The sequence below is a fragment of the Gopherus flavomarginatus genome, chromosome 1, assembly GCF_025201925.1.
Source record: "Gopherus flavomarginatus isolate rGopFla2 chromosome 1, rGopFla2.mat.asm, whole genome shotgun sequence".
Taxonomy (NCBI): Eukaryota; Metazoa; Chordata; order Testudines; family Testudinidae; genus Gopherus; species Gopherus flavomarginatus.
The window spans coordinates 115,417,476-115,430,002 of record NC_066617.1 but is presented as its reverse complement, the minus strand read 5'-3'; the positions used below and the strand labels follow the sequence as shown (position 1 = coordinate 115,430,002).

General features: G+C 45.5%; 1 protein-coding gene across 1 annotated transcript; it reads left to right on the top strand.

Moving 5' to 3' along the window:
• Nucleotides 1-4,684: 4,684 nt before the first annotated feature.
• LOC127042823 (uncharacterized) lies at nucleotides 4,685-11,743 on the top strand. The gene is made up of 7 exons (XM_050936253.1): nucleotides 4,685-4,723; nucleotides 4,996-5,160; nucleotides 7,304-7,462; nucleotides 8,815-9,240; nucleotides 10,024-10,185; nucleotides 10,920-11,081; nucleotides 11,732-11,743. Exons 1-7 carry the CDS (start codon nucleotides 4,685-4,687, stop codon nucleotides 11,741-11,743), a joined length of 1,125 nt encoding a protein of 374 aa, XP_050792210.1.
• Nucleotides 11,744-12,527: the final 784 nt, after the last annotated feature.

Here is a 12,527-nt window from a genome sequence, read left to right as displayed (position 1 = left end):
AGGCCAATTCAAATGCCTTGAGCCTAAACACCTGAATGAACTGTAGTCTACCCTCATACTCCCAAACATTTAATATACCTAAGGCCACACCTACAGTTTAAGTGTGGGTTAACTCAAGTTATGTCACCACACAGTCACTATGGTTACTATGTCACAGGTATTTTGCATGTATGCACTGTGTTTTGTGAAGCTTTGGTCTGGCAGTGTATGCTGGGTACCAAACAGGTCAGACAGGGGTGGTTGTGGCCAGGGGATCAAACTTCTTATAATGCATAAATGTATACATAATGTTTACACCCTTTTTTCTAAACTCACTAACCTGCCTGGCCCTCCTCACGGTCTGCCATCTCACACAGAATCATGGAGATTGCATGGCTCTGTACTATTGTCATGAGTCTTTGCACCCTTTATTATTTGCAGATCAGCAAACATACATGTGGGGTGTGACATTATACTCTACATTCTTTATGAAAATATGCTTATGATATGGATATGACATAGCTAATATATACCTTACACAAGATAGCTGTTGACTGTGTTTATCCAACCTATATGCATGTGAGACTGCTCTCTGTAGGAATCAGCTACAACTATGAAACTGCAAACTATAGGGATGTGCTGCTACCTGTAGCACTGCAATGTGATGAAGCTAATTCCTACAGGCAGCAGTTTCTCACACCACCAGTATGTGAGACTGCGGTCTGTAGGCATCAGCTACATCTCATGGCCTTTTTTTTTTTTTTTTTTTTAAGCAAACTTGGACCTCTCGTTGCTGCAGGTAGTGAATTCTAACCATTAGCAGTTCCTGAGAGCTGCAAAGGGCCGTACCTGTTAGTCTTGTGGTGTTCTGAACAATTATTAGCTATTATGCTAACAGAAAGTGAGATGGATTGGGAATTACCTAAAGATATGACAGTCTTAACTCCTCTGCTGACAAAACATGAAAATAACCTTTTTCTTACATATGTTTCTGGATGGTACACAGCTCTGGTCAGCTCAGTTAGGGCCCAGTTGGCCCTGATAAGGGGGCTGTGGATCAGAAGCTGGAGAAGTACCTGAAGTTGAGCAGCGCTGGGAAAGGGCAAGGGAAGCTCCAGCCTTTTAAACCCAAAGGCTGCAGGCCTTGTTGCAGGCCTATGAAAAGGTACTGGGGCTGCAGGGGGGCAGCCCAGGGATACGGAAAGGCAGCAGGTTGTAGCCCCTTGCCAATGATGAGTGGCCATTACACTGCAGTCTGCCCCAGGAAGCGTGGGCTAGATGATGACTGGCAGTAGCCACTGAGGCAAGGTGTGTTTAGAGGGTTGGGGGTTCCCCTGGGAGGGGAAACGCAGAATAAAGAGGTTACTGTGGGGTCAGCACCCCAAGCTAACGGGCACTGGGGTCCAGAAGGACACAGGTGCCAGCAGCAGGTGAGACACTGGCCAGTAGGAGGTGCTCTGTACACTGGCCAGTATGAGGTGCTCCGTACACTGGAGAGCTAATTTCCTAGATGACCAGCAGGTGGCGCTGTGTTGGTGAGTCTTGACCTCGCTACAGTGCCATTGGATAAGGGGAGATTTTGTGGCAAGAACCACCAGTAGAGCAATGTATGTGTAATGTAACTATGTTAAAAACTCCCATCGTAACCTATTACTTCCCCACTCATGAGGATAAAAGAACTAACACACTGGTACCAGTAATATTCTAAACTTTAACTTGTCTTTGTGGGTCAATTGGACAAGTCTGTACAAACTAATGAAGAAAAATAACCAAAATATGCAACTGACTGAAAATGCACCATTGGTATGATATTCTGAAAGGATGAGCCTCATCTTGGTCTTCCACTTTAAAAATTGTTACACCCAATTATTCTTGACAGGAGACAGTGTAGGGCAGGAGGTGCGGCAGGGGCTGGATGCGGGCAGGGTGGCAGGTACTCACCAGGAGAGCATCTCGGAGCAGCTCAAGCAGAGCAGCAGGATGCAGCCCAGGCCCAGCAGAGCAGCTGAGGACCCACCAGGCAGCAGCAGCAGCAGCAACAGGGCCAGGCGGCGGCCCACATGTCTCCCGCAGCGCAGCGCCCCCAGCGGCCGGAGGAATTACACACTTCCCAGCCAGAGCCCATCAGAGCCACAGCACCCGCTCCTCACAGGGAAATGGGTTAACAAGTGGTTCTAAAACCGCTTCAAAATTTAACAACCAGTTCACGAACTGGTGCGAACCGGTTCCAGCTCACCTCTGGGTACGGCCCTTCGCAGCCCTCAGAAACTGCTAATAGTTAGAATTCACTACCGGCAGCAGTAAGAGGTCCAGCTTTGCAGTTTCATACATGTATGTGTGTGTGAAAATGCTACCTGTAGGACCGTGCTACCCGCAGCAGCGAGAGGTCCAACTTTGCTAAAAAAAAGGCCCATCAGATGTAGCTGATTCCTACAAAGAACAGTCCCATATATCGACAGGATGAGAAACTGCTGCCTGGCGGAATTAGCTTCACCACATTGCAGTGCTATAGGGAGCACATCCCTGTAGTCTGCAGTTTCATACACAAATGTGTGTGTGAAAATGCTGTCTGTAGGACAGTGCTACACGCAGCAGGGAAAGGTCAAACTTTGCTAAAAAAGGTATTTCAAGCATTCTCACATGTAAAACCAACCTGATAGCTTTCTTTAACAGTGTAATAAGCCTACTCGACCTTCTTATAAACTAACTATGGAAATGAAACCTAGATGGCCATAACAATAAATAAGATGGGCATAACAATGTTATGGATATGTTTCTATTCAAAATCTTAATGACTGAGATAATGGCATAAGATTGAGATAATGGCATAGATATATGATAACAGTTTTCAAGCGTGTACAAATAAAGTAACATCTTTTTACAGAAGCTGTTTCTTACAATCTCTATATATATCACTAACTGCTACAGATAGCACATTTCTACATGTAGCAATTTCACATATAACATATAGTGCAAGAAACTGCTACCTGTAGGCATTTGCTACATCAGGTAGCAGCTTAATACAATCGCAGCTTCTAACATCTCTAAGTATCAGACTGTGCTGCCGGTAGCACATTCCTACCAGGAGCAGCATCCTTCACTAAACCTGGTGGCTGGCACCTAAGGGTCCCTCTCTCTTCCCTACCCCCCACCCCACCCGCTACTTCCTGCTCCTCTCTAGGACATACAGGCTGATCAGCTCTGTAACTTTAACCCCCAGGTTACCAGATGTGAGGAAAACAGACACTTCCCTTCCCTCCCCTCTCTCCCCCCCCCCCCCCCCCCCGTGGTGTCCTAAATGTCTGGGCAGTTTTCTGAGCTGTTCACCCCATAGCACCATGCCCGGGCCCCACTTCCCAGCCCACTAGCCCCGGAAAGCTTTGAGCAGGGACACTAGAAACAGCCCTGAGCTCTAGGGGTTGGCATGAATTTTTGCTGTTAATATCCCCCCTCCCTCTCCACACACATACATACACTTTGCCCCATCCCAGGCCCCTCAGTTGACTCCCACCCCGTCCTTTCTCATTCAATGCCTCTTTGGACTTTTGCTCACGTCACACTCCTCGCATCTCCCTCAGTGTATCTAGCACCAGCTGCCAGCCTCTAAGTCTGACTCATGCAGGTGCAGATCTTGGTACAGGGACTATGGGAAGGCTGCGGCATCTTGGGATGACCCTGTCCTTGGGCTGCTGGGGGTTGGTACAGCTCCTGGCACATTCAAAGGGTCATCCAGGGCCTTCTACTAAATTAAGTTGTCTGTAACTGACTTAGAGACTCAAACCCCAAAACTAAGTGTGATTTATTGCATCCCTAACTTTACCACTTTAATACTGATTGGGAACATTTAAAATTCAGTGCCTGTATATGAAGAAACGACTTGGTGCAAGGCACCAGACTGGCCAAGCAAATATGCAACAGCCCTTCCTGAGCTGAGATGCGGGAGAGAAGCAGGGAATATGTGTAGGGGCCTGGAATGTCAGGGAGGGCAGTTTAACTGTCATGAGGGCTTGTGTTGTTTATTCCAATGGTAGAGAGGGGAGATACAATGCTGGGCTGGTCCCTGTGTGACTCCCCAGCTGGATTCAATGGTATGCATCTGGGATCGTTCCTCTTAGGGGAGTCAGAGTGGTGGCCAACAGAAAGCAAGCCACTCTCGGACTTCACCCCTCTCATCCCCAGTAGGGCAGGGCTGGGTGCTAATGTGGCAGCAGGCAATGAGGGATTGCAGTGGGGATTGACAGGAAAGCTGTATGTGTCATGAGGGGTGAAGCCCAGAAAAACAGAGTAAGGCTACGGGGGGAGCATAGTGCCTGTTGGAGGAGTGAAACCAAGGAGTGGGAGCCCCCATTGGTAGGGGAGGTGCAGGTACTGTGTGTCCCTGGGGGGGCAAGACCATAGAAAGGGGGATCCCCCCACTGAAGGAGCAGTGTGTTTTGTCGTGAAGATCACATGCAGGGTTTCTTATTGGAGGGAGCAGTATGAGTGTGTGTCTGTGATGAGGCTGGAGCTCAGGCATGTGATAGAGTCATATGCGTTTGGACAGTGAAATCCAAGACAGAGGGTGAGTCCCTTGGGGGAAGAGTATGTGCTGAAGGGTCAAGCCCAGGATGTGAAAGTCCAATTAATGGAGAAATGTGGGCTAGTAGGGAGTGGGGTGGATCCCAACATGTGAGGTGCAGCCTAAATTTGTGGATGTGTTGGGAGAATGAAGCCCAAGAACAGACTTCCACTGAAGCGCCTGAGCGTATGTGGAGGGATGAGGAGGAATGAAGCATGGGAGGGTGGGTTCCCATTTAGGGAATACTGTTACTAAGCATTTTGGGTGAAACCTAAATAAAGGGAAAATTCCATTAAATAGTCGTGAGACATTGGGAGACAAAGCCCAGGAAAGTGGAGTCCTATTATGGGATCAATGTATGTAGGAGATGGGAGGAAGCAGGATATTGAAGCTCAGGCCCCAGCCTTCAGAGCAATGGAACCATCATTATTAAGTGACACCATCTCTTCTCCTCCTAGGAGAAACCTTCCTTCGAAAGGCTGAACTCCACTTCTCTGCACAAAGGACAAGGGGTGATAAAGAAACAAGAGAGAAAGTTTATCCTAATTTTTCAGACACTAAACATTGAACAGAGAGGAGGAAAAAAGAGTCTAGAGACTGAAGGAAAAGGAGCAAGAAATGAGGTAGGATTCACAAGAGCATGAGGAGGTTAAGAAGAAAAAGAACTGGGCCTAGGTTTGGGAAAAGGGAAACTAGATTGGGAAAAAACACAAAGAGAAGTCGAGGGGCATACACTTTCTTCTGCCATCTCTGCATTTACAGTATTTATTCTGAAAAGGGAGAAGGAAAGTATTGAAATCCTGTGTCCTACATTCTGTGCTGCTCTATGCCTCATTATTACATTTCAGAAACTATCCCTCTGCCAGAAGTCACCTTCCTCCAAAAGGCCTGAGTTTAGTTTTCACAGCAAAGAACAAAGTGAGGAAAAGAAACAAGAGAAAAAGAAAAACCACAGGAAATGGAGAAAAGCATTAAATGCAGGGGAAAGCATTAAATGTAGTGGTCTAGAGCCAAAAGCAGAAGAAACAAAGGCATCAGCAGCAGGAAGAACAGGAATTATGGTAATAATATTCAAGGCAGGTTGAGGAGATTAATAATTGCAATCTCCCTACCTCCCTGTAGTAGATCTCAGTTTACCACTTTCAGATTATGATCACATTCTCTCCATGTCCCCACAGGGAAATGAGTGAAGGTAGGAATGAGGGTGTTTCCTGCATCCAGAGAGAGACAGGAAGGAAAACTAGCCCAAAAGAGTCCTGAGATTTTAAATTTCAGAGTAAAAAATGGAATTTTTCATGCATTAAAGCCAAATGTGCAAAAAGCCCCCTAGTAATCAACCAAAACAGCTTCTATCTGCCAAAACCCCAGCTCTGGAGTCAAATTTTACACGGCATAGCTGGGGTTGATAGCACTACCTATTATTAAGGTTGCCCAATATTTCCCATGTTTAGATCTTGTTTTTAGTTGCTTATAACTTTGCCAAACTTTCTTTGGACTGAAATTTTACATACCAGCCACCTGTCTCACACTGATTATATTTTTTTTTGGAAAATTTCAACCAAAACAGGTCAGTCATTTCTGAGAATGAGGCTAGGGAAAAATATGTTGGTTTGCCCATGTTAAAATATAACTTTTATTTGCGGAACTCTAGTGTTCCCGTACTTTGGAGCAGGGACTTGAAATTTGGCCAGGGGCATGTTCTTTATGTCAGGGACATACCTTTTGCTGTCCCTGTGAAAATCCACTCAACTTTGGCCATGGTTACAGCCTTTAAAAAAAAAAAAAAATCACAGTTTGCATATACTCAGACACTTTCTAGAGCTTTGTAACTTAATTCCCTAAGGTTGCAGCCACTCTGAGCATGCTTCAGCTCAGGGCTCAGCAGAATTTTCTCTGCAAAACTATAGTTCTCAGTGGCTCTTGGCTATGCCACGTCTGGGCACAGGAACTGAGAGCCTCTCTCTCCGATGCCATTCCTGCTGATTCCCTGACAAGGAGGAAGAGGAAGCTGCCTCAGTTGAATGTAGAGGGGACAAAAGCCAGAAAACAGCAGCACAAACCACTGAGCATAGAAAATAAAGATCAGAGTCAAGAGACAGTAGAAAAAATGAGTTAGAATTCATAGAAGGGACTGATTGTATACAGGAGAGAGGAAGATAAAAAAGTTAGGAGTCTGAGTGGATCAAAAAAAAAAAAAGGAGAAACAGGAAAAACAGACACAGATGGTTAAATAAATATTGTCTCAAGGTTCCTTTTGTTAGTTTACAAACCCAGCAACGTAATCCATCCCTGCTTTTTAATCCAAAAGGAGGGGAGTGAGGAGGTGGGAAAAATTTAGTGAGGAAAGGAGAAAAGCAGGAATCACCACACCCCTGTACCCCAAATTGCTCTTTGTGTAAAGACTATAAGCTTCCTGCACTCCTATGGCCGGTGTCTTGATTTCTCACTTACAAATAATAAAGAATAATAGATTCTGTACCTCAGTAGTGTGTAGAGGCCCAAATGATGGATCAGGGCCCCACTGCTCAGCACTATAGCTGTATCTGCATCGGGTCCCATTGTGGAAGAAACTGAAATAGTAGGGCAGGAGAAGTCCAGAACCAGCTATACCATACAGTAGGATAATGGAGAACAAATTCCAAGTGAGTCAGGACCTGCTGGGAGACCACTGTATAGTATGCAGAGCTAAAGGAGAAGACAAGACTTGGGTCCTATGTTCTGAGCTGCTCCATGTCTCATCAGTAAATTTCAGTGTCTTTTTGCCAGGAGTCACCTTTCTTCAAAAGGGCTGAATCTAGATTCCCTCTCAGCCAAAGTGAGGAAAAGAAACAAAAGAAAAAACACAAGAAATGGAGAAGAGCAGAACATACAGAGGAAGGTGATGCAGATGCTCTACAGACAGCGGCAGCAGCAGCAAGGATTAAGGTAATATTCAATTCAGGGTGGGACGATTTAACACAGAATTTAGCAGAGTTGATGTGGACATAGTGCGGAACCCCCAACATACCCATAGCCACCCACACCCTTTCTCTCCCTCTCCCTGGACCCTTATGGCAAGTGCCCTTGGTTATATTTCAGTTCTCTGGTTACAACTTTTCCACATGCGCCCAGTAAGTTAAAGGGCAAACAGGAGTGAGGCTATTACAAACCAAACAATGTAACTTCAGATGTATCCCTGGGATCCCTCCAGTGCAGGACTGTGGTGTCCCCAGGTAATTGTGTGTACATGGATTAGAATAGTTTGAGCTCATGGTCCAGGGGCAGCATCCTTGCTGAGGTAGGAAGCCAGCTTAGAGAGCAGTGTATGCAGAGCTAGAGAAGAAGCCAATCCCAGAGCCCTACATTCTCAGCTGCTCCATGTCACATCATTTAATTTCAGGCTCTCTCTTTTTGCCAGGAGTCACCTTCCTTCAAAAGACCTAAATCTATTTTACCTCTTAGCAACTGGCAAAGTGAGCAAAAGAAAAAAAAGAGGAAATGGAGAATGGAAAATGCTGGGGACGGTGACGAGGAGGGTCTAGAAACAGAAGCAGAAGACAAAGCAGCAACAGCAGTAAGAACTGAGGTTTTAGTTACAGCAGGATGGGAGATGAAACACTGCAAAGAGCAGGAGCTGGGGAAAAACAATGGCGGCAATGTGGAAGGGTAGATAAGCTTTCTTTCCCTTCTCTCCATGAAAGGTGTGTAGCGCTGTGCAGTTCAAGAACCTGTTGGCCTTCCTCAGGCTAATTACTCCTCAAGGGACTCTCTGCACTTCCTGTGGAAAAGGCATGAAAACGAGTACCAAATCAGCTCCAGCTCTCTAAGCCACTCTGTCTAGTTCACTGCTATATAAATCTCCTCTTGTTCTTCCCCTTTCCCTGACCTCTGCTTGTCTAGCCTTGTCTAAAAGCGCCTTTGAACAGTAACAGTCTTTCTAGAGCTGGAAAGCACCTAGCACACAGCAGACACTACTACAAATAAATAAGCATCACAACTAATAATGGAAATTATTTTGCTTCTCCAGAGAGATGTGCTCCATCGTAGGGTGGAGGCCCCGTTGGGGAAAAGTAGTGATGTTGTGGAGAGGAAGCCTGGGGCCTGGTGTAACATATGATGAGATAATAGGGAATTCAGACCAAGCAGGCTGGTTATGCGAGAGGTATAGGAAATCAGGCTTACAGGTCCTACTGAGGGACCAGTGTATATAGGGCTAGAGGAGAAGTGAAGCCCGAGGCTCTGCATTCAGAGCTGCTCCGTATCTCATCATTACATTTCAATGTATTTCTTTTTGCCAGAAGTCCTCTTCCTTCAAAAGGCCTGAAGCCACTCTCCATCCCAGCAATGGACAAAGCCAGGAAAAGAAACGAGAGAAAAAGAAAAAACACAGGAAATGGAGAAGAGCAGAACATACTGAGGGAGGTGACAAAGACAGTCTGGAGACAGAAGCAGATGAAGCAGAATCAGGGCTGGATGTGGCTAGAGCATGGACCTCCCAGCACACTTACCTGCACAAATCCACAGTCTTCGTTTCTCATAATCGCTCCTTCTGCCAGAAGCTGCTTCCCCCTCCGTGGTTGAAACCCACTTCCCCTCTGAGCAAAGGACAGAGCGACAGAAAGAAATGGGAGGGAAAGCAGAAGCACAAACAATTAGGAACACAAAGCAAAGGAGGGGTACACCTTCAGAGCCAACAGACAGAAGGAACAGATAGGAGAAATGAGGTAGGAGTCACAGAAAGTGGAGAGGAGGGGCAAGTGAAGGCAAAAGAGGCCAGGGTATAAGAGGATTAGAACTGGGAGAAAGGATAAAAGAGAAGCAGGGGGATATATACAGATTTCTTCCTCCCCTTCTTTCACTGTAATGTATTCCTGTTTTAGTTCAAGAGGGGAAAGGATGAGCAGCTCACCCCAGTGCCACATTCCTGCATGCACACTGGTAATGTCTTGCACTCCCCTGGCAGCTGTGCTACTTTCTCTCTTTCAAAATGTGTCCTCACTCTCCCTGTAGATACACATTGTGATGGGGATGAGGCTGATACCTGCATCCTGAGACACACAGGCAGGCTACTCTTCCAAAGGAGAACAGAGAGTTTGACTTAAAAGTGGGAATGAGGCGGTTGTTGGCTACTGGAGAAAAGCAGGCAGGAGACTCTCCCAAGTGAAAGTAGACAGTTTTCCACTTAAAAAAAAATGAAATGAAATTCTAAATAACAAAGAAAAATTAAAATGATTAAAGGCTACATCTCCTTCTGTCTCACCACAGCGCTCCCCAGAAAGAAATCTCCATAAACTTAATTTGCCCTTCCCAAATCCAGTCTGACATATAACTTAGTAAGTAGTACCCTCCAGTGGAGATTCTGGATACACCTTACAAATGTTTATTAATGCAGATTGATACATCCCCTGGAATCTGAGCTTCCACGGAGGGAGTACTGTGGATAGAACATGGGAAGAAATTAAGCCGGAGGTGCTACATAATGTTTGGTCCTTCTTCCCTTGTAACAGGAGACACCTTTTTCCAAAAGGCTTGAGTCTGTTTTCCCTCTGTGCAATGAGCGAAGGGAGAGAAAGAACAAACACATGAAATGGAGAACAGAAAATACCGGGGAAGGTGATGAAAATGGGCTGGAGACAAAAGCAGAGGAAGCAGCAGCGGCAAGAATGAAGGTTGTATTTGGAGCAGGGTGGGAGATTAAACCGAAAGATGAGCAGGCCCCGCCAGTGGAAGGCAACCTGCAGGGTTGGGTCTCACTGGAGATTAACTGTATGTACTTAGGGAGCAGTTGAAGCCCAGGGATGAAGTCTCTAATTATGGCAAGGTACGAGTTTGTGCATGCTGGGAGTGGAGAAGGTGATAGCCAGTAGAATAGGTACACATAATTAGAGTCCTACTGCTAATGAAGACTGTACTATGTGGGGTCTGGTTAGAGGAGTGTGTGTTGGAAAAGTTAGGCCTAAAAGAACAGAGAGCAGTACAAATGTTGGGTGTGTGTGGAGAGATGAAACCTAAGATAAGTGGTCCTTTGCATATGTTTAAGTGTGACTCCTAACAGGATTAGTTCCATCAAGGGAGATGGGTATCAGGGAGTAATGACCAAGTCAGCAGGGCACTAGTATGAGAGAAGTAATGGACAGTGTATGTAAGTGTGGCAGTAAAATGGGACTAAAGCCTGGTGTTCAAAACAGTTTCTTGCCTTATTATTAAGGATTCACAGAAAGGATGATAGGATATAGAGATTATAAGAAGCAGGGTGTGGGAGAAATCAGCCTAGGAGAAACCAGTGACAGGAATATGGTAGAATGGCACGTGAAGTGCTGGGGCAGGATTTGGAGTCCAGCAACCTCCACTTATGGCAGCTCTGCGCTTCGTTATTAAATAGCATCATGTCTATTTCTTCCAGAAGCTGGGCTCCTCCAAGAGGCTGAAATCCAGTTCTACTCTGGACATGGCACAAAATGAGAAAACGAAACACTGTACGGAGCTAACCCAGAGAAAATGGAGAAGACAAGAAAATGAAGGGGACGGAGATGCACAGAGACTAGAGTCAGGCAGAAGAAATGAGGTAAGAGTCACATAAGGGGCAGAGGGCATGTATTGGCAAAATGAAGACACCTCGGGCATGGGAAGATTAGAACTGGGAAAAGCAGCACAGGAGGTGTGAAGGGGTGAAGATTGAATTATTCCCTTATTAATTTCCTTTCAGTATTTTCAGTCTAGAAGTGGGAGAGGAAGTTACCACAGGAGGGGAAGGAACAGAACCCCTTCCCCACCAGCAATACTTTTGCATGCACACACGTAACAGACTATCTGCACTCTCATGGCAGGGTCCTGATTACTTACTTTAAAAATCCCGTACACCTCTCTGCAGAGGCCTAAAGTGGGAACACTGTGGTGAAAAGGAGGCTGGTAGCCGCACCTTGAGAGACACAGAAGACTCAAGACTGGAGAGCTTTTTACTTCAAAGGGAAACATGGAATTTACCCTTATAAAACCAAAATAAATACAATTAAAGGCAAATTCTCACCCAGCCTAACACTCCCCAAACATACATAGCAGAGTTGTAGTAATCTGTCAGCTCTGAATGTCTTTTAGGGCTAACTCACGTTGACCCTGGGGATCTCTGCTTCTGTTCCATCGCTCTGGCCCTGTGAGCATCCAAACAGCAAAAGATGAAAAGTTTTCTTATCAGCTATTTTTATTTCCTTCTTCCAGAATTCAAGCTGATAGGACAAGCCCTTTTGCATCTAGCTTCTTCATGGGTGTGAGGGGTCAATTAACAACGTCTTTGTATTGTGATGTCTTACAGTGGTCCATTTAGTTTTGATAGGTCTTCTTGAAAGGCAGGAGATTATCCCTCCTGACTGGGTTCTCAATTTCAGAGCAAACATTTTTTACAGTTAAAAAAGCAAAAACTTTAAATGGTACCTTGTAGCATGTGATAAAGATATTGTGAGAGTAATGCAGGCAGCAACTTACAAGCATTTCATGAAGTCTAAACACTAAACACATTCTTATAAGTCTAATATAATCTTAACTATAATAGCACACAGGTGAAACAGACTGATTTCCAGCAATGAATTTGTCAGAGCTCAGCTGAGGCCTAAAGCCCTTGGCAAGAGCTGGCATCTAGTCTGCCAGCATCACACACTTCACAGACTTTCATTAATATACCCTCTCTAACATACCTGTGAAACCATACAACTGCTGAGTTGTGGCATGATCAGGGGCTGCGTGTGTTCGTGTGGAGACGAGTGGGTTGAGCTCCCACTGGGAAGCAGTGTCTTTACAAAGGGAGCAAGTCTACTGAGGGAACCAGTGCATGCAATCATAGTGGAAAATTGAAGTCCCAGGTCCTACATTTGAATCCAGTGCACACAGGGCTTAAATTTCCTAGAGGTCCCCTGCCCCAGACTCAACATGCTATAAAATCACTGTGGGGGGTTGAAAATATTTACCAGTGCTCTGCTCTAGACAGCTCCAACTGAATTTAAGTCCTGAGTGCACATCT

Bases quoted from the DNA above. Each gene is read 5' to 3' on its own strand.
- LOC127042823 (XM_050936253.1), top strand. From the start codon at position 4,685: ATGAAGCCCAAGAACAGACTTCCACTGAAGCGCCTGAGC. The intron at 4,724-4,995 runs GTATGTGGAGGG...TTCTCCTCCTAG, and splicing joins TTCCACTGAAGCGCCTGAGC to GAGAAACCTTCCTTCGAAAG. The intron at 10,186-10,919 runs GTTGTATTTGGA...TATTTCTTCCAG, and splicing joins CAGCAGCGGCAAGAATGAAG to AAGCTGGGCTCCTCCAAGAG.